Genomic DNA, 22,463 nt, shown 5'->3' on the forward strand with positions numbered 1-22,463 from the left:
ATGTTATAAGATATAAAAACCAATAATTATTGTGAATCGTGTCAAATACTTTGTTAAAAGTTACCTGAAGTCCGATAAATTGTTAAATCTGTCGTTGCAAGCAGTAACTATAATGGCTTTGTGGATGTAATGTAGTATTACAGTATATTTAAACACCTACCAAATATACCCAAACCTTCAAAATGATTTAAATCGTAGAGTTTATTAATTCAAATGGTTCACATTTCCACTTTTTCTATCAAACATCACTTAAATGGACTTGGCTACACTTTATCAATGAACACTTCATCTGTCCCCTGCGTAGGGTTGCCAGATTTACTTAACAAAATTACCGAACATTTCCTGGCGAAAGGATTTGCTGAGCTGAACGTGAATACGATAAAACACAAAGTAAACGAAAAAAAATATTATTGCTACTTGTTGTTGTTGTTGTTGTGGTCTTCAGTCCTGAGACTGGTTTGATGCAGCTCTCCATGCTACTCTATCCTGTGCAAGCTTCTTCATCTCCCAGTACCTACTGCAACCTACATCCTTCTGAATCTGCTTAGTGTATTCATCTCTTGGTCTCCCTCTACGATTTTTACCCTCCACGCTGCCCTCCAATGCTAAATTGGTGATCCCTTGATGCCTCAGAACATGTCCTACCAACCGATCCCTTCTTCTAGTCAAGTTGTGCCACACACTCCTCCCCAATCCTATTCAGTACCTCCTCATTAGTTATGTGATCTACCCATCTAATCGTCAGCATTCTTCTGTACCACCACATTTCGAAAGCTTCTATTCTCTTCTTGTCTAAACTATTTATCGTCCATGTTTCACTTCCATACATGGCTACACTCCATACAAATACTTTCAGAAACGACTTCCTGCTATTGCAGTATTCCTGCTATTTTAAGTAACTATTGCTACTTACAGATTTCAATTTTTTTTTACCTTCGATATTTTGGTAAAATTCGGTGCATGTTACAAACTTCAAATTAAAAAGAATGCACAATTCTGCTTTTACTGTATCGACACTCAATTTCTTTTTTATCGTCAGACCATAACTGATTCATGTGACTGAAGACTCTCCACATATGCACCGCTGCATAGAACCGCCATTATCCTTCAACAATACTGTCACGTTCTCCGTTTAACAACGTTTTGCAGCAAAACGGGTTTGTGGATGTAGAAGCTTGACTTTTTAATCGTTCCAAAATTTTATTTAGTATGCAGATCTCTTCGGATAAACTATCTAAATTAGCGATACGAAAGTATGAAAGGAGTCCAAAAATTACCAAAGCATTCATATCTCGGTACCGAACGCCGAACATGAGGCTGAAAGACCGAACAGTCTGGCGGAAAAAAAAAAAATCGGGAACCTGGCAACCTAGCGCCCGTGTCATAGCAAAAAAATGTGTCTGTGAATTGCTAAGGGACCAAACTGCTAAGGTCATCGGTCCCTAGTCTTCCATACTACTTAAACTAACTTAAGACGAACTTACGCTAAGGACAACACAACACCCATGCCCGAGGGAGGACTCGAACCTCCGACGGGGGCAGCCGTGTGTCATAGCACCTGCATTGCGTCAGCGTGATTGTATGACTTCTTAGAAGTAACTGGTTAGATTTAAACCGCTGGTATTCGATGCTGTCGATATTATGTACCTGTTACAAAATATTCGTTACTCATTACTTTCGCTAATAATCACGTCTGACCTCTTACATGACGTTGCCCGTTTGCTGTGACTTGCTGATGGAAAATACATGAGAACCACGCCATATTTGATTACATAGTTAACTGTCGTTTTTGCATTGACGTCTGAGTGCAGAAAAAAAACAGCTGTTTTGTAAGCGCTGGTGCATTAAGCATCCATCTGAAACTAGTCGTTTGTTACGATTTGTTGAAATAAAACGTGCTACAACAGAAGAATGCTGAAGACTTCTAAGGTACGACCATATGGGATTGGTTCCCAAGTATGTGAATGGCTCGAAGACTTCGTATGTAATAGAACCCAGTACGTTGTCCTCGACGGTGAGTGTTCATCGGAGGTGAGGGTATCATCTGGAGTGGCCCAGGGAAGTGTGGTAGGTCCGCTGTTGTTTTCTATCTACATAAATGATCTTTTGGATAGGGTGGATAGCAATGTGCGGCTGTTTGATGATGATGCTGTGGTGTACGGGAAGGTGTCGTCGTTGAGTGACTGTAGGAGGATACAAGATGACTTGGACAGTATTTGTGATTGGTGTAAAGGATGGCAGCTAACTCTAAATATAGATAAATGTAAATTAATGCAGGTGAATAGGAAAAAGAATCCCGTAATATTTGAATACTCCGTTAGTAGTGTAGCGCTTGACACAGTCACGTCGATTAAGTATTTGGGCGTAACATTGCAGAGCGATATGAAGTGGGTCAAGCATGTAATGGCAGTTGTGGGGAAGGCGGATAGTCGTCTTCGGTTCATTGGTAGAATTTTGGGAAGATGTGGTTCATCTGTAAAGGAGACCGCTTATAAAACACTAATACGACCTATTCTTGAGTACTGCTCGAGCGTTTGGGATCCCTATCAGGTCGGATTGAGGGAGGACATAGAAGCAATTCAGAGGCGGGCTGCTAGATTTGTTACTGGTAGGCTTGATCATCACGTGAGTGTTACGGAAATGCTTCAGGAACTCGGGAGGGAGTCTCTAGAGGAAAGGAGGTGTTCTTTTCATGAATCGGTGAATCGCTACTGAGGAAATTTAGAGAACCAGCATTTGAGGCTGACTGCAGTACAATTTTACTGCCGCCAACTTACATTTCGCGGAAAGACCACAAAGATAAGATAAGAGAGATTAGGGCTCGTACAGAGGCATATAGGCGGTCATTTTTCCCTCGTTCTGTTTGGGAGTGGAACAGGGAGAGAAGATGCTAGTTGTAGTACGAGGTACCCTCCTGCACGCACCGTATGGTGGATTGCGGAGTATGTATGTAGATGTAGATGTAGAAGATCATACGTGTACCTGATTAATGAGATTTATTTTATAAGCACTCCGCTTAAACTAATTGAGGAATAAACTAATAAGCTGGTACCGATTCTAATTAGGAAAATAATAAATTTATGGCACAACTTGACTAAAATGAGGGATCGGCTGATAGGACGTCCTGTGGCGTGACGTAATGCTGCAAAAGAAGTGGTTGGGGGAGTGAGGAATTGTAGGGGAAGACCAAGGGATTAATAAAGTAAGAAGGTTCAACTGGATTGCAATAGAGATTCGACACTGTACAGAATAGCGTAGAGAACTGCAATAAACCGGATTGGAGACAACAAGACAAGATGCTTGTAATATGAAGTTTTACGGAGTACTTCGAGTCTCTTAGAATATTCGTTAATCAGTAACGAATACATACGATCTGCAACAAGCCTAGCTGTGAGATCTTCAAAGCGTGCTGACAAAGGGGAAAGAAAGGACGAGTGTCACTGCAATCGTGACCGTCGCCTTCTTCTTAGTTGCAGCGATAGCGTGTGCAGAAGCCGGCGACGTGTAAACGTGCTGTCCTGCCACAGAGCCAACTTCTCGCTACGCCACCTCCGTTCGCCCGTCTTCCCAGTCGCCGGAGGAAGTTTGCCGTAGCCGAGCGCAGCGCCCGTGCACCACGGCGCACGAAAGCAAAACAAGTCAACAGCGACGCACCAACAATGCCCTCCGACAGTCCTTGACTGCCGGGGTCGTGACGTCACGCCGCCGCTCCCTCCCCTGGCGCCCTTGCCCGCGCCGCGCCGACTGGCTCCACCCCCTTTCGAGTGCGGCGCGCGCATGCGCGGTGCGCCGCTCATGACGTCCGGGCGCGCGCTGCCGTGCGGCGTCAGTTGGGCGGTAAGAGAGTCGCCGAGTGCTAGCGTGCGAAGTCCGATCCTGCTCATCCTCGCAAGTGGCGAAGGCAACACAGAAAGTCGCTAGAGGCGCGCCGAGTGAGATTCCAAGTGCTGTTCCGTGGCGGACTCCCCCTCACCTGCTCACCCTCTCGCAAAAAGTGTCGATTCCGGCCTCGTAGCGTGCTGCGTTCCCGCGGTACGCGCAAGTGTTTATATTTTTTTACCCGGTGCACCGACAGATCCTCCCATAGAACAGGGGTGTTTTTGTTTCCGTATTTTATTTTTTTTTGTTTCCCACTTCACCCTCCCTCCCCCCTATTCCTCAGTTTTGTGAGTGCAGCTGGTTTTTTTTTTTCTACGATAGTCGTCCGTTCCGAGGGAATTATTTCGCTCCGCAATGTCTGCAGCAGTGATGAATGCCGGAGCAAGCGTCTTCGACTTTGGTGATTTCCATTATAAGGTGAGTACAGAGTTTCACAAACACTTTTCCCCTCCGCAAAGCTTCTTTTAATCCTTTTTTAGCCGGTGTTCAATAGTTCCCGCCTTAACGATCCGGTGAGAGACAGCGCGCGTCGTTTTTAGAAAGGTGAAAGTTCGGACGCGCTGTGTGGGTAGCCCCGAGAGACAGAGAGAGCTGAAGTCAGTCTGAGAGAGAGTTTCTTGTCATAGTAACCTCTTCCCTCGCGCCGGCGAAGGATTCGTGGGAAGTGGAGCGAATAAGAGTAAATACTTTCCCACCCCCGTCATTCTGGAAACTTATTGTTCGTTGTCGCGTTTCCAGGTTGTTTTTTTTTCGTTTGCTGCTGGGTTGTTAATATGCTACTTTAGTTTCACATCCTACTCTCATCAGTTTTGTGTTTACGATGTTGCCAGATGCAATTTCTAACTTCCAAATTGTATGTCATGCTCTCCATCGTTTACGGCGAAGAATCCTGTTTGTTGGTCCTTAGCTGATAGTTTGCGTTCGGGGAGAAAAAGTTTTGTGAACCGTGTCCATGCTAGGTTCTAGCTCTAAAACTTGGCTGTGAACATGAATGGGCCTGAGAATTTCGCTATGACTCCGTATAAGTGTAAACTGCCAAACTACTCTTTCCGAAGCAAATACTTTCTATTGCGGAAACAGATGAGAGTCCAATGATTGCAATGTTAGTACATTTAGGGATATAAAATAGGAAGATCAGTTGTAAGTAAAACAGATGACAGCAGTATTCGGTTCATTGCATTCTCCTTGTTTCCCACCAATCTCCATAAAGGGAGTGTTTTGTAAACAATTGTGTGAACCATCTTACAATATCAAGTGTGTATGACCGATGCCATCTAGATAAACGGGGGATACTAAACGTGTACAAAGGGCAGCAAGTATGTTCACATGTTTGACACGCGTTGAGCGTCACAAAGATGCTGAATAAATTTATTTGGCACACGCTTAGAGACGTGACTCCTGTTGTCTTGCGAAGGCGTAGGAGCGAAGTTATGCTACTACATACGCGTCGCATCGTCGTAGTAGTTATCGCGAAGACAAAATTAGATTAAAGCGCACGTAGAGAAATTAGTCAATCTCTCTGCCCACGGATAACAAGAAAAATGGAGTAGGAGCAATCCCAAATAAATGTTGCAGTGGGAAGTACCATCACCCATTCACTTCTGTGGTTTTCGGGATGTGGAAGTACATAGGAAGATGTTCAAGTTGATGTACGAAACTAGCAACAGACAATACGCAACCTGCGGCGGTGCATATGTACATTATGATAGGCTGTTCCCTCGTTTCTTGGTAGAATATTTTATACTTTAAGAATAAAAACACGCAGTTTTTACTTTATGAATGAAAACACACACAACCTTAGTGTGATGTTCCCTTTTTGTTTCCTTCCGGAGAGCACAGTTTTGTGATAAGTTCGTTGTTAGGCTATTCGGTTCTTGCAAGAAACTCGAAAGGACGTGTTTGGAGCTGCAAGAGTCTCGCCCGTATTTGCTAAGAGCATTGTTGTGGGTGTTGTTTGGAACAATCTTAGCCAAGTAGTAGTTGGATGAGTTTTGCGTTTTTTCCTGATACCAGGTAGGTCAGTTAGGATGAAGTTTTCCAGCGGCTATTATATTATTGTTGGAAGCGTCTTATGGCTGACTTGCTATTGTAAGCAGTTGTGCCTTAGTTTTCGTCGTATCGTACCAGATAATGAACGTTACTCCTTTGCTGCTGTCATTATGACATGTTCCAGCTTGTGGGCACATTGGCCACCTATTTCTCTTGATTTGTAATGGAGTTGAGCCATCGTCTTGCTATGGGCTAGATTAAAAATATTTTTTCCATAGTGTTTTGCGCCAGCTTGTTTAGGTAGGGTGACAAAAGTACTGCTTGAAAGATTTGTATGTTATGTTGTCATTCTATGGATAAGTTTTTCATGAAGGCCTTGCATGGTGGTCCAGTCCATGCTAATGACTTCTGTACTTCCAGTTAAGTTACATGGCAAAAATTTATAGCTAATCAAGCGCGACGGAAGCCAGCTTATCAAAATGTTTGCGGAATGCCCGTCAGGTGCATGGATTTCTACATGACGCCTATTAGGCGTTTTGTGTGTCGATGAATATGAAATGAAATCATTAGTCCAACACACACACACCCAGTCCCCAAGCGAAGAAATTGGCCGAGCCATCCGAGAATCGAACCCGAGACCCTGCGATGTGGAGCCTGCGACACTAAGGACGAGCTGTGGACAACGACGTTGATGAACTTTGATGCTTGCCTATTCAACTTATTAATGCTAATTTAATGCATGAGAAAGCGTAATTTCCTGACGGTGCCGGAGGATTAACCATGTGTAGACCGAACGAAGCTAGTAGGAAAAACGTTTTTCCTTAAACATCTTACAGCTTCCAAAAATTGCACATTCACTTCATCGCCGCAGACCACAAAACGGTAATCCTGTTGTTGCAACTGCTGTTATTGTTTAGTTCGCGACGTTTCGGCGACGTGATGGCACTCTGAGGAAGAGAAAATTCAAGTCCGGTGGTTGTGGGAGGGTTCGAACCAAGGTACTGTAGAATGAGTGCCCATCGGGCTCAGTCATTTAGTCAGGCGTATGCCAACATTGTCGAAAGCGGCTTGCTAGTGGTCCGATAGGACTTAAGAATCGAATGGTCCGCTACCACATATTTACCAGATCATAGAAGTTGTGATCAGATTGTTGTTTGTAAACAAGGAAGTGGCCGTATGTTCGTATATAGTGGGTGACGAAACTGTGGATCATTTCTTTGGTTCAGGAACTACAGAGATTTCTCAGAATGTTAGAAATTTGTCTTGCTTTTGCCTTGGGCGTACGCGACGGCATCTCTTGGGCAACCTGTTGAGTTCGTGATCGCCGGAGATGAAAGTGTCAGAAAAACTGCCCGGGGTCGTGGCTGAAATTTCGCTCCATCTGATCAACCTTTCGTTAAAGAGCGCAATCTCTGTCGCAGGTTCCTCTCATTTTGTGGTGTTTACCGGCGAAGTCCTTAGATGCAGAGGAGCAGTGGAATGCAAGGCGCGTAAAGAGATGAAGGGTGAAGTGTACATTTAGTTGTAGTACACTGCCTTCACCAATGTTTACCCGATTCCAACGCCAGGGGCGAATAAGACTTCGCTCTCTGAGGTTCACGACGCTACTGGAAAGACAGCCTAGGATTTTTTAAGATGTCAAATCATGAAAACAGCAGAACTTGGGATAACTGGTAGGAAAGAGAAGATAGGTTGCATTACTTCAGTTACTCCTATACTTAAGCGCGGTTTGTTTTACAGAAGTATGTACGATACATAGTCCCCACTTGCACAGAAGCTAACTTTATGTTATTAATTAACTATTAACGTGAGACTATCTACGAGATCTCATAAAGAGTTCGGAGGTGCAAACGTCCTTTATTGTAGTGTTTAGGCTGCAGCCTTGTAGTAGATAGCCGGCCGTTTGGCCGAGCGGTTCTAGGCGCTAGTGTGGAACCGCGCGACCACTACGGTCGCAGGTTCGCATCCTGCCTCGGGCATGGATGTGTGTGATGTCCTTAGGTTATTTAGGTTTAAGTAGTTCTAAGTTCTAGGGGACTGATGATCTCAGAAGTCCAATAGTGCTCAGAGCTATTTGGACCATTTTTGTAGTAGATATCCGATTTAAAAAGAGTATTCAACCGCATGTCTTTCAGCATTGAATATGCTCGTTAAACTTCTAATGATTTTTCTGTTCGTGCATTTTTAAGTAGTTCCAGCGAAGACAGATTATCTAATTTTGGTAGTTTCTGTATCTTCGGTATTTTTTCCTTCTAATTCTAAAGTTCTTCGCCATTTTGAACTGCGTTGTTTAAACGTTTTGGGCTCTATATTCGTGTTTGTATTGAGCGTCTGTTTCATTGCAGACGTTGTGCAGCGCATAATACAGGGTGATCCAAAAAGTATACCACAACTTTAAAAATGTGTATTTAATGAAAGAAACATAATATAACCTTCTGTTATACATCATTACAAAGAGTATTTAATAAGGTTTTTTTTTTCACCCAAAAAAAAGTTCAGAGATGTTCAATATGGCCCCCTCCAGACACTCGAGCAATATCAACCCGATACTCCAACTCGTTCCACACTCTCTGTAGCATATCAGGCGTAACAGTTTGGATAGCTGCTGTTATTTCTCGTTTCAAATCATCAATGGTGGCTGGGAGAGGTGGCCGAAACCCCATATCCTTAACATACCCCCATAAGAAAAAATCGCAGGGGGTAAGATCAGGGCTTCTTGGAGGCCAGTGATGAAGTGCTCTGTCACGGGCTGCCTGGCGGCCGATCCATCGCCTCGGGTAGTTGATGTTCAGGTAGTTACGGACAGATAAGTGCCAATGTGGTGGCCCTCCATCCTGCTGAAATATGAATTGTTGTGCTTCTTGTTCGAGCTGAGGGAACAGCCAATTCTCTAACATCTCCAGATACTGTAGTCCAGTTACAGTAGCACCTTCGAAGAAAAAGGGACCAAAAACTTTATTGGCTGAAATGGCGAACAAATGTACAACTAAATGAAACTTTATAGCTCCCTTAATTCGCCGACAGATAGTGCTTAGCTCTGCCTTTTGTCGTTGCAGAGTTTTAAATTCCTAAAGTTGTGGTATTCTTTTTGAATCACCCTGTATATTATTAGCGGAAAGCAGCGCTACCTTTGGAGTGAAACTTCCAGCGGGAAAATTGATCGAAAAATGTTGAGTGGCCAGTTTTTACGTAGATAATTTGGCTGCCCAAAATATTGATATGTAACAAAGAGAGAGATTCTACATATGAACGTTTTTATCTATTTCCTTTTACGTACTTAAGTTTATACTGCGAATGCTGTTACAAGGACGCCCATAGCCAGTGGCAGAGGGGGGGGGGGGGAGGCGCCACTGCCCCCTCCCACTACCACCTCTGAGTGCGGGAAAACTTTAGTATAGGTAGGCCTTTTTCTTTCAAGAGAATTATTGTATATTAACTCTATTACGCAGATTTTTATGGCTTTATGTCGCCATTCGTCCTCCAAAATATCAAAAGTACTCTACAACCCTAGGTCTGGCACCCCCGCCCCCGACACAAGTTATCGTGTGTGTGCACTTAGGTTTGACGTTTTTTAGCACTGTTCACGTTCAAGACGTGCTACTTTTTTGTGATAAAAACAACTGTATCCATAGTTACTGCTATACGTCAATGGAAATGCTTTGTACGAGATTGTGCACCACCCCACCACGGAAGCCACAGAGCTTGCCTGGAATTATTTCAAAAGTGCTTGTGGTGCTACGTAGTGGGTGTAAGGTCGTTTATAAGGCAGATGCTGTGTATCCACGAACGTGTCCTAGCTGCCAGGAAACAAGTTGTAGAGTCAGAGGTAATTCATAAAGACCATGACGTTTCTCTGCCCGTATAACGTGATTTGAAGATTAGCCTGGCGAATGCGCCCGACACTGCCTGAGCAGCCCAATAGCGTTTCTATAGCCTCGTAACTTGTTTTTGTTCGGAGTCCGCGTCGGACTTGAAATCCGTGTAGTGACTATCATTTTTACTGGCATTTAAAGCACCCTTTGTTCCTTTGCTAAATGCCATGCTACCGTGGGTCATATTCGACGTTAAACTCTAGTTCATGCTGTAGGTAACCTGGTGAAGTGACGAACCATTTCTAGTGAAACGCCGCGGCATTAAAACCGCCTGTCCGTTTGCGGGATTCGTTTAATAATTCGTCCAGTGATTATCCCAAATCGATACAGAGTTTAATAGAAATTTGTAGCTTAAATATAGACGCAGAATATACGGTAGGTATGTTTTTATGAGTGTAGGACAGGTGGTAGATTGTAGCCTTGGTGAAGGGAACCATCATTTACTGGAAATGATCGAGGAAAACCAAAATAATGAGATGTTTAGTCCAATAGGAGGGCAAAACATTACTATCGTGCATTATTGATCGACATTTGATCTTGGTACATGATTTTCTTTTTGTGAAAGCATTACATTATTACGCATTGTGATGTGTCATTGTTTCTATTATTAATCCCTAATCTTTCTTCTGTAATTAATGTTTGTGTAGTATGCGTTAATTAGTGTGTGCGCCTTAGTCGCATTTTTAAGTACAGTTCAGTAATTTTTTTCATCGCCCCAGGATATTGATTATGCAGTTTTATTCCGTGATAGAAAATACTGATTTGAGTTTTGTTTATTCCTTCTTGATAAATTAAAGTCGCAAGATGCAAAATAAAAATTTAACCCTGTACGGTTTGTTTCCACCTTACATGCGTACTAATCTTATAACTACTGAGGATACAAACACAGTGTAACCTCAGTGATCATCTGATGTTGGATTGTTGCCGTGTTACGACATTTATAACCGACAATTCGCTTCCATTCAGTACGGTAGGAGGCCATTGTCGTATATTGTAAACAGTAATCTGCCGCTGCAGTTTAGTGCATATATGACTAGTGATGGACCAACGAACATGTCTACAGACTGACATACGGATATGTGCGCTCGCGCTATGTAACAGCGTCTCCAATGTATTTACAGTAAGACGACGACATACATATGTGTCGGCTCTAGGTTGACATGGCCCAATAGCTACAACATCTTTACTTTATAATGGCCTAAGGCCTAAATTGCAATTGTGAAATAAACTGTTACAGTCACAGGCGTAAACATGTCTTTTATGAATTTAGTTGGTTTGCTCATTAGTATTTATGTGATATCCAGTACACCTTCCCCTGCTCCTACAGGAGTGATATTCTATAATCGTGTTAAATGAGTCCCATTTCATTCGGAGGTAGAGCAGAGGGGTGGTTTCAGTGTCACATGTATGCGGTGATATCACATTCGTCTGTTACGGAAGACGAGATGCGAACAACTGATAGAGCTCAGCTGTATGGTGAAGCACAACGGGGGGCAAATGAAATACAGGTACGCGATTCCCCTCATCGTCTTTGTTTCTTGCTATCTTAAGAACATATCTGGCAATCGTTCTTGGTTTTTTGATAGTTTAATTATAAGCCAAATGAGAGGTGAGCTTTTGTTTAGAATTCCGTTGTCCGGAGTATTTAACGTTCTTACAATTCTGTTGAAGGCTTTGATCGCACTACTTCTATATTGGCGACGTAATCGCTATTTTTTATTTGCTAGTACGTAGGAGCTAGAACTATTATTTATTGAGCGAAAGACTAGATTACCATCTCGCCATCGTTTCACAAATACAGAGAATATAAGAATGTTTTACCGCTATCGTTTCTACGAGTGTACAGAATTTTTGTGGTCCCCCCCCACATCCATTCCACCGTCTGTCCGGTTAATGTAAGAGAAAGGTTGGTTTAAACAGTACGGTGCTGGACTAGGGTTGGTCGTTCTGGATGCACTTACACACACTTCTGTACGGACTTCAGCCAGACATATCGGAGGTTCTTCTATTACCTCGCATTCCCAAAAGGGGGGGGGGGGTACAGTGTGCCCACCTTTGGAAAATGTTGTAATCTAGTGAATTACTGTATACTTCAAAATTTTGAATATGTACTTACTTTTTTTAATTCATTCCTCCACCAGATTCCAGATGTAATTTTAAATTTTCGCGTAAACTTAACCCAAAAATGTGTCTGTAGCAGACTTCACCTCCCCCAGTGAATGTTGTATGCAATATTTCCAGGTTCATTGCCTTACTTCCACATCAGTATATCTATAAAAGTATCTTGGCTGTAAACGTGTGTCGATATTCGTGTGTGCTGTTTCTAGAAAAGGTTCTATACGTTACTTGCATATTGGTATATGTTCATATGTTGTTAACATAATTTAACAACAATTAACGACTTTCGTTTTAATTGTTTAGGGTGGGCATAAAGTAACCCCTCTTGCTAATGTGCGACCCCTTTCTGTGGTTTGCGACCAGTAAATTTGGACTTGCAATATGACACCCAATTGGTCATGATGAGTTACCTTTTTCCGGGTTACACCTAATGCCCCCGTTACCAGTGTGAGAATGTCCGCCCCTGGTAGCTGAATGGTCAGCGCTACTGAAAGTAAATCCTAAGGGCCCGGGATTGGGGAGAAGAGAAGTTTGTGCCACAACTTGACTAGAAGAAGGGATCGGCTGGTAGGACATGTTCTGAGGCATCAAGGGATCACCAGTTTAGTATTGGAGGGCAGCTTGGAGGGTAGAAATCGTAGAGGGAGACCAAGAGATGAATACACTAAGCAGATTCAGAAGGATGTAGGTTGCAGTAGGTACTGGGAGATTAAGCTTGCACAGGATAGAGTAGCATGTTGAGCTGCATCAAACCAGTCTCAGGACTGAAGACAACAACAACGGCCCCGGTTCGATTCCCGGCTGGGTCGGAGATTTTCTCCGCTCATGGACTGGGCGTTGTGTTGTCCTAATCATCATTTCATCCCCATCAACGCGGAAGTGGAGACAAATCTAAAGACTTGCACTCGGCGAACGGTCTACCCGACGGGAGGCCCTAGTCACACGACGTTTATTTTATTAATGTGAGAATAAATTGAACTGTGGCTGAAATATTAGGTGTCCTGAAATCTGTTTTGTGTAGGCTCTTCATGTAGTAAGAACGCAACCACATTCATTTCGTAATACTCGCAAACCTGTAATAAAGTGGGCTTATGCGCCCCCTCTTCCCACAAAAGAAACTTTTATCCAGCCACACCAGGCAGACGTACCAACCCAGTTGATAGAAAAACATTTTTGAAAAGGGGGAAATTAGTATGAAACACGAATTTAAGTGTTGGGATGTATTTTCTGGAAGTGCGTTATTTGTATGGAGTGTAGTCTTGTACGGTTGTGCGAGAGAGAGTTGTGAACTCTAAAGCAGTTCAGGTAAGAAGAAAGTCGACATTTGAAATGTTGTGCTACAGATAAAGTGCTCAGGAAGAATTGAATAGATCAAGTAAGTCATTATTAGCGTGAATAGGGTGACGCAGAAAAACGAATATTTCCACAATCCAATAAAACTAGAAGTGATGAAGGAAAGAAATTGCATCCACAGTAATTGAAACCTTACAACTTAGCTGTTTATGAAACATTGATGGCATTTATCGCTTTTTAAAACTACCACAAAATGGCTCGCCAGAATTAACTCGGCGATCACATCCACCTGAACGTATATAAAGGCTTCACGGTAAATGATGACAGCCAAAACAGTTGCAGGGTAAAGACTTATTGAAATTCTTGACCACGGTTTCGGTATATATATATATATATATATAGCTTCATCAGAAGTAAAATACCTTGTGTCCTAGTGTCAAGCAGATGAAGCTTGCGTTATTTTGGCTGTCATCATGTACCGTGAAGAATTTCAATAGTTGCTGTTTCAGCCATGTTTAAAATCTTGGTGTATAAAGGCGTAACGATACAAATGTGAAAGACATTAGTGTGATGATTACATGAATGAACATGGAATTAGAAATAGCAAGCTGAAGGTATTTCTCATTATACTTCGTTTTCACGAGTAGCATTCATTTACGAGAACGCGCTGAAAAGTAATGCCGCCGAATATTTTTAAGTGAAAACTAGTAATGTTTTGTAAATAAAATAAACTTATTAGCATTCTATATTAACACCCTTCATGTCTGTGTATTTATTTCGCCACATAGCCTGGTGACGATACGCATTCCTCCCGACGAGAGACAATTTCTTTAAAATCGGAAGCATTACTTTTTCAGCAGAACCTCGAGGTTTCAATTTTGGTAGGAATCTATTCTCAGTACGAAAGTAAGGCAAAATAATTTTTTATTAAATTTGAATAATTATGAATTAAACTTCAGTTATCTAGCTCTTTTAATTTCTAATACGTGTAGTGAAACATTAATTGTAGTGAAACATTAATCAGATTTGCGTAGTGTTTCTACTTTATTTTGGAATTAATGTAACTATAGAAAATTTGACGGAATTTAGCAAATATTATGACGGCTAGCTATTAACATAAATTGATATTTTTAAATGCGCACATTTTAGGTTAGACTTTACCATGATTGTAATTGATGTTGAATGGAGCAACAAGTGTACTGTCATCCACAAGTTCGAAGAGGTAAACGTGTGTGTTGTATCAAGATTCGAGGGTAACCCAGGACACTGTGTAGTGGAGACACGCTATTTCAGAACGTAATTTTTGGCAGGTTCTTGACCAAAAACGAAACGAACATCTTAAGTATGAAAATAAGACTAAAATAAAATATCGTCAGTGGTCACCAGCTTCTTTCTCTGTCTTAATACATGACATATTGACTGTCAAACTTTGTAAACAAAGATAATACCTAGAAACTTTTAGGTGCATAGATAAATATAGCAAAAACAAATGTTCAAATGTGTGTGAATTCTTAAGGGACCAAACTGCTGAGTTCATCGGTGCCTAGACGTACCCGCTACTTAAACTAACGTAAAGTAACTTATGCTAAGAGCAACACACACGCCCATGCCCGATGGGGGACTCGAACCTCCGGTGGGAGGGACCGCAGAATCCGTTACATGGCGCTTCAAACAGCGCGGCTGTAACAAAAACAGAAACATCTTAAAGCACGAAGGATATACATACAAAAACAGATGTTTGGACGAGTTCAGGAATACATCGTGCGAATAAATAATTCAAGCGTACAGCCAAATCCTTCTGTCAAGTTCATGTAGCTAAAATTTCGTCCTGTTTTATATAATCAGGTGACCTTTTGAAAAGGTTAATTATAATAATCATGTTGCCAATAGCGATAAAATTGTCCATAAATAACAATTTTGGCTAGTATTCAGAGACAGAGGATGAACGGACTGCGAGAAAGAGAGCAAAGTTTCGGATATGCTAGAGCTGTGCGTTTGGGAAACGACAAAGAAAGGAGGCGGCGACTGTTGGAGCTATTGTTTATTTTCACATTTAGGTATAAATTCAATTTTTAGTAGTCAACCTCGACGTAACTGTTATGAGCTAGTGTTTTTCTTTTAGACCGTGCGACAGGTTACCCCAGAGTCGTCACACAACATGCACTTCACGCACTAACACGTGTAAATCCACCTGGCGGATTACGCGTTACGGATATAAACAAACAGTGCAAAGCATCCCAGATACGCTGAATACTGTTCGTGTCTGGGGAGTACGGTGGGCAGCAGAAGTGTGCGCAATGGACAAGAATGGAGATGAGGTGACCAGACAGGACGCCTACGTACATGTCACCTGTCAGAGTCGTATCTAGACGTGTCAGGGGACCCATATTAGTCCAACTGCGCACGCCCCACACAATCACAGAGCCTCCACCACCGTGAACAGTTCCCTAATGATATGCAGGGACCATGGATTCTTGAGGTTCTCTCCATAACCGTATTATGTTAGAGTATAATGACATTTCTGGAGACTAGAAATCTACTCCGTAGGAATCAGCATGGATTTCGAAAAAGACGGTCGCGTGAAACCCAGCTCGCGCTATTCGTCCACGAGACTCAGAGGGCCATAGACACGGGTTACCAGGTAGATGACGTGTTTCTTGACTTCCGCGAGGCGTTCGTTACAGTTCCCCACAGTCATTTAATGAACGAAGTAAGAGCATATGGACTATCAGACCAATTGTGTGATTGGATTGAAGAGTTCCTAGATAACAGAACGTAGCATATCATTCACAATGGAGAGAAGTCTTCCGAAGTAGGAGTGATTTCAGGTGTGCCGCAGGGGAGTGTTGTAGGACCGTTGCTATTCACAATATACATAAATGACCTTGTGGATGACATCGGAAGTTCACTGAGGCTTTTTGCAGATGATGCTGTGGTATATCGAGAGGTTGTAACAGTCGAAAATAGTACTGAAATGCAGGAGGATCTGCAGCGAATTGACGCATGGTGCAAGGAATGGCAATTGAATCTCAATGTAGACAAGTGTAACGTGCTGCGAATACATAGAAAGAAAGATCCCTTATCATTTAGCTACAAAATAGCAGGTCAGCAGCTGGAAGCAGCTGATTCCATGAATTATCTGGGAGTGCGCATTAGGAGTGATTTAAAATGGAATGATCATATAAAGTTGATCGTTCATAAAGCAGATGCCAGACTGAGATTCATTGGAAGAATCCTATGGAAATGCAATGCGAAAACAAAGGAAGTAGGTTACAGTACGCCTGTTCGCCCACTGCTTGAATACTGCTCAGCAGTGTGGGATCCGTACCAGATAGCGTTGATAGAAGAGAGAGAGATAAGATCCAGCAGAGAGCAGCGCGCTTCGTTACAGGATCATTTAGTAATCGCGAAAGCGTTACGGAGATGATAAACTCCAGTGGAAGACTCTGCAGGAGAGACGCTCAGTAGCTCAGTACGGGCTTTTGTTGAAGTTTCGAGAACATACCTTCACCGAGGAGTCAAGCAGTATATTGCTCCCTCCTACGTATATCTCGCGAAGAGACCATGAGGATGAAATCAAAGATTAGAGCCCACACAGACGCATACCGACAACCCTTTTCCACGAACAATACGAGACTGGAATAGAAGGGAAATCCGATAGAGGTACTCAAGGTACCCTCCGCCTCACACCGTCAGGTGGCTTGCGGATTATGGATGTAGATGTACACGTTCATCCGACGCTCCATAATATTTGAGTCGATACTCTTCCGACCAGGCAACATATTTCCAGTTATCAACAGTCCAGTGTCGGTGTTGACGGATGCAGGCAAGGGGTAAAGGTTTGTGTCGTGCTGTCATTAAGGGTACACGTGTGGGCCTTGCTCCGAACATGTGGATACTGTTTCGTTGAACGGTTCGCACGCTGATATTAAATGGCCAAGAACTGAAATCTGCAGCAATTTACCGAAGTGTTGCGCTTCTGTCACGTCGAACGATTCTCTTACGCCGTCATTGGTCCCGTCCTTGCAGGATCTTTTTTCGGCCGCAGCGATGTCGGAGATTTGATGTTTTACCGGCTTCCTGATATTCGGGGTACACTCGTGAAATGGTCGTACGGGAAAGTCCGCATTTCAACGTTACCTCGAAGAAGCTTTGTCCCATCCCTCGTGCGCAGACCGTATCACCACGTTCAATCTTAGCAGTAGCCCAAACACTTTTAAGTCTAAAACTGAAGAGTTTCCTCATGGCTCACTACTTCTATTCTGTCGAGGATCTCCGGGAAGAGCTGAAAAATTTAGCAAATTCCAGTGTTACATTGTTGATTTTCTTTATTTAAACTTACGAATAGTCGCCTGAATATGTTTCTTATTTCATTTTATCTGTTTCTACTATCGTGTTATAATTTCATGTATTGACTCGTTCCATGACAATGAAGACTTCTCCTTAATTTGGTTCCACGGAACAATAAATAAATAATTGGGAAAATGGACGTGAATTTGCGCCATATAGATCGGGAAGTGTAGTTTAAACGTTTTCATGTTAATAGTTGCTGTCGCGGAGGCCATGTGAGTAGATGGGGGAACTATACGTGCTGCTGGTGTTACTAAGGATAGTGTCCAGGCTTTCGCGAAGAATTGGGAGCGTCAAATGGGTTGTTTCTCAGGCGGCATCCCCGTGTGACATTAGCGCCATTGTACGTCAGCGTGCCTGTGAAAGTCAGGACACAATGGCTGCCTTGTCGGCAATACGATTCTCCCCTTTAAGCTGTGCTGCTCGTCGCCGGCACGAAACACCGCGCAAATCTATCTCGCCGCCGTGTCATCAGTTCGCCCTCCCGCCTTGAACTTTCAGCCGAGTCGCTACAGGACAAAGCACTACCACCCACTCACTCCGGTGCTTAGGCGACGTTCGTAATGCTGTGCACTCTTCCGAATTAGGCTCGAGCGGCGAAATCGCTCCTTTGCTGAAACGAATGTGGTGTTCCCGAAACCGCGCACAGAATACCAAAATACAATAGTGCGCTTTTATGTACAACCCCGCTCTTTGTCCGATTCGCACGTGTTTCCGCAAAAAAGAAAAAAATCCTTTGAAGCGTTGAACCAGCTGTCGTCGTACGATAGTAAAATAATGCTTATTATTTGTGGTGTTTCATTAACCCATTTAGGACCATTTTTTCCTTAACGGAACAATTTTATTCTGGATATTCTCGGTCTTTGTTATCCAAAAGCAGTATTCTGCAGCAGAGTACATACACACATTCCATTTAAATTAGGTATTTATTCGTACATAGATGGGAAATGTGTACAAATTGATTAACAAAATTAAAATTGTTTCCATGAAAAATTTTAATTGCATGGGGGTGGAGGTGGGTTGGGGTGCAACATTACACTTCAAGCATTTGATTGTTGAAATTTCTTTGCACTGTCCACATCGTGTCTGCTTGTCCTTTTGTTGTTGTTGTTGTTGTTGTTGTTCCTGCTGCTGCTGCAAATGGGTAGACATGAAGGTGTAGAAGTTAATAATGCCTGTTTTATTTTAAAAGCGATAACGATTTTGGGAGAGCCAGGCCTAACAAAAATTTACCATCTGGTGAGCAAGATGTATGACACAGGCGAAATACTCTGACTTCAAGAAGAATATAATAATTCCAATCCCAAAGAAAGCAGGTGTTGATAGATCTGAAAATTACCGAACTATCAGTTTAACAAGTCACAGCTGCAAAATACTAACGCGAATGGAAAAACTGGTAGTAGCCGACCTCGGGGAAGATCAGTTTGGATTCCGTAGAAATGTTGGAACACGTGAGGCAGTGCTGACTATACGACTTACCTTAGAAGAAAGATTGAGGAAAGGCAAACTTACGTTTCTAGCATTTGCAGACTTAGAGAAAGCTTTTGACAATGTTGGCTGGAATAGTCTCTTTCAAATTCTGAAGGTGGCAGGGGTAAAATACAGGGAGCGAAAGGCTATTTACAATTAGTAGAGAAACCAGATGGCAGTTATAAGAGTCGAGGGACATGAAAGGGAAGCAGTGGTTGGGAAGGGAGTGAGACGGGGTTGTAGAGTCTCCCCGATGCTATTCAATCTGTATATTGAGCAAGCAGTAAAGGAAACAAAAGAAAAGTTCGGAGTAGGTATTAAAATACATGGAGAGGAAATAAGAACTTTGAGGTTCGCTGATGACATTGTAATTCTGTCAGAGACAGCAAAGGACTTGGAAGAGCAGTTGAACGGAATGGACAGTGTCTTGAAAGGGTGATATAAGATGAACATCAACAAAAGCAAAACGAGGATAATGGAATGTAGTTGAATTAAATCGGGTGATGCTGTGCGAATTAGATAGGAAATGAGACACTTCAAGTAGTAAAGGAGTTTCGCTATTTGAGGAGCAAAATAACTGATGATGGTCGAAGTAGAGAAGATATAAAATGTAGACTGGCAATGGCAAGGAAAGCGTTTCTGAAGAAGAGAAATTTGTTAACATCGAGTATAGATTTGTCAGGAAGTCGTTTCTGAAAGTATTTGTATGGAGTGTAGCCATGTATGGAAGTGAAACATGGACGATAAATAGTTTGGACAAGAAGAGAATAGAAACTTTCGAAATGTGGTGCTACAGCAGAAAGCTTTAGCTTGGGTGGGTAGGTCACATAACTAATCACCAATTTGGTACTGGAGGGCAGCGTGGAGGGTAAAAATCGTAGAGGGAGACAAAGAGATGAATGCACTAAGCAGATTCAGAAGGATGTAGGCTGCAGTAGGTACTGGGAGATGATAAAGCTTGCACAGGATAGTTGCATGGAGAGCTGCTGAAGACAACAACAACAACAACAACAACAATGGTTATTACACAAATCCGGAGGCATGACTTTCCAGCAAGCCCTCGTAATTAAACCTTCTCACTTTCCAGTTTTGTCACTAATGATAAAGTATTGTCTTTACATTGATGATAGGCAGCCGTTCGAAATTACAGTGATATAAATTCTCTGAATGCGAATAACAGGCTGCATTAGTTACAGGTATTCTACCTGTTGGTGACGTGTGAAAATTTCTGCCGGACAGATACTCGAATGTGTAATTTTGGGTCCATCCAGGAGGCGTGCACGGATAGCCTAGTGGTAAGACGCCCGCTCAAAATAAGGTGAAAGTCGGGGTTCGAGTCCCGGTCCAGGATAAGTTTTCGAAAGTCACCAACAGGTGACCTAAGGCAGCCAACGCAAAGTCATTCGCATTTAGCGAATTATTTCGATCTCAGTTATATTTGCTATGTTCTGTAATTTTCTTACACGTAGTTACTTGCTATGTTAACTAATTTCTCCTCTTGAAATGGTTCCGTAGCTATTTCACCTATATAGCTTCGTTTTATATCCGATCTACTTCGGTTATCGCCAGTTATTTTGCTGGCCACACAGCAAAAACTCATCTGTTTCTCTGCGTCGTATCCTAATCAGATTCCTCCAGTATCGCATAATGCAACTGGCCTCCATCCCACTGTCTCAGTTTTAATTTTGTTGATGTTCGTCTTACAGTTTATCATTTTCTTTCATCGAGTCCAAAATTGATTCCGATGCATTTGAGCATTGTCATGTAGTGACAGATATTTTTCCTCTCTCTGGAGTGATTTTTGCACTGTAAACGCCTTTTGTCGTGGAGGTTTTACTTAGCTGGCAGTTCTCAGCACAAGCCCGCAACCACCACGTATCGTGTTACTCGCTTCGGACGCTGGAGAATCTTGTTCACTCTCCCAGCCAAAACTGGCTGGTAGCCTAGATCCGCCGTAGCAGAATCTCGTGTTTCGCGAAACTGCCGCAGCGACTTCGCCACCTACGCGGGTGACTGGACCGAAATGGAGGCTACAAGTCCCGTGTCGGCGGCTAGCATATATTAGCAGGATACCGACTCTGATCTATAAACTGCGTGCTAGCAGGGAACTGTACTGTACTATACTGTACTGTACTGTACTGTACTGTTTCACGCGCGAATAGTGAGTCTTAAGAATTACTGTTGGAAAGTCTTTGTGTGAGCTTTTGAATCTACACTGCCTTCGGAAGGAAAAAAAAAGGAACACCCCGAAGACATTTTCGTACGTCAATGTAATCTCGTACAGGTACACAACAATGTACATCGAGGTGCCAAAAAACTGGTGTACGCTTGGGTATTCAAATACAGAGATACGTAAACAGGCAGCATACGGCACCGCTGTCGGCAACGCCTGTATAAGGCAAGTGTCTGGCGCAGTTGTTAGGTAGCTTGCTGCTGCTATAATGGCAGGTTATCGAGATCTAAGTGAGTTTGAACGTGGTGTTACGGACTGCGCACGAGCAATGGGACACACAGTCTCCGAGGTAGAGATGAAGTGTGGATTTTCGCGTATGACCATTTCATGAGTGTACCGTGAATATCAGGAATGCGGAGAAACAATAGATCTCCCACATCGCTGTGGCCGGAAAATGACCCTGCAAGAACGGCACCAACGGTGACTGAAGAGAAGAGTACAACCCTTCCGCAAATTGTCGCGGATTTCAATGCTGGGCCACCAACAGGTGAAGCGTACGAACCAGCCAAAGAAACATCATCGACATGGGCTGTCGGAGCAGAAGGTCCACTCGTGTACCCTCGATGACCACACAACACAAAACTCGTCTGGGCCCGTCAACACCGACGTTGGACTGTTGGTGACGAAACATCTTACCTGGTAAGATGAGTCTCGTTTCAAATTACATCGAGCTGAAGGACGTGAACGGGTATGGAGACAACCTCCTGAAGCCATCGACCCTGCCTGTCAGCAAAGGACTGTTCAAGCTGGTGGAGGCTCTGTAACAGTGTGAGGTATGTGTAGCTGCAGTGATACGGGACCTTTGATACGTCTAGATACGATTCCGACAGGTGATACGTACGTAAGCAGCCCGTCTGGTCTCATCTCCGTTCATGTCCATTGTGTATTCTGACGGACTTCGGCAATTCCAGCATGGCAGTGCGACACCCCATGTGTCAAGAATTGCTTCAGAGTGGCTTCAGGAACATTCTTCCGAGTTTAAACACTTCCGCTGGCCACCATACTGACATGAACATATTGAGCTACGGATTCATGGAAATCCCTGCAGGATTCATGGTGTCAATTCCCTCCAGTACTACTTCAGACATTGGTCGAGTCCATTCCATGTCGTGTTGTGGCACTTGTGCCTGGTCGCGGGGAGCCCTACACGATATTAGGCAGGTGCACCAGTTTCTGAGCGAGGACCTCTTCAGTCCAGCCCAATGTTAATATGATGTTCCTACTCTTATTTCGTTCAGTATTTGTTGTTGTGGTCTTCA

The 22,463-nt window shown here is 43.0% G+C and overlaps 1 protein-coding gene across 1 annotated transcript in view; it reads left to right on the forward strand.

Moving 5' to 3' along the window:
* Nucleotides 1-3,807: 3,807 nt before the first annotated feature.
* LOC124717331 (mRNA decay activator protein ZFP36L1) overlaps nt 3,808-22,463 on the forward strand; it is a 174,484-nt gene continuing 155,828 nt past the window's right edge. The window contains exon 1 of the mRNA XM_047244164.1: nt 3,808-4,296. Within this exon, the coding sequence (XP_047100120.1) occupies nt 4,234-4,296 (63 nt within the window). The 5' untranslated portion in view covers nt 3,808-4,233. The remainder of the gene's footprint in view (nt 4,297-22,463) is intronic.

The sequence above is a fragment of the Schistocerca piceifrons genome, chromosome 9, assembly GCF_021461385.2.
Source record: "Schistocerca piceifrons isolate TAMUIC-IGC-003096 chromosome 9, iqSchPice1.1, whole genome shotgun sequence".
Classification (NCBI taxonomy): domain Eukaryota; kingdom Metazoa; phylum Arthropoda; class Insecta; order Orthoptera; family Acrididae; genus Schistocerca; species Schistocerca piceifrons.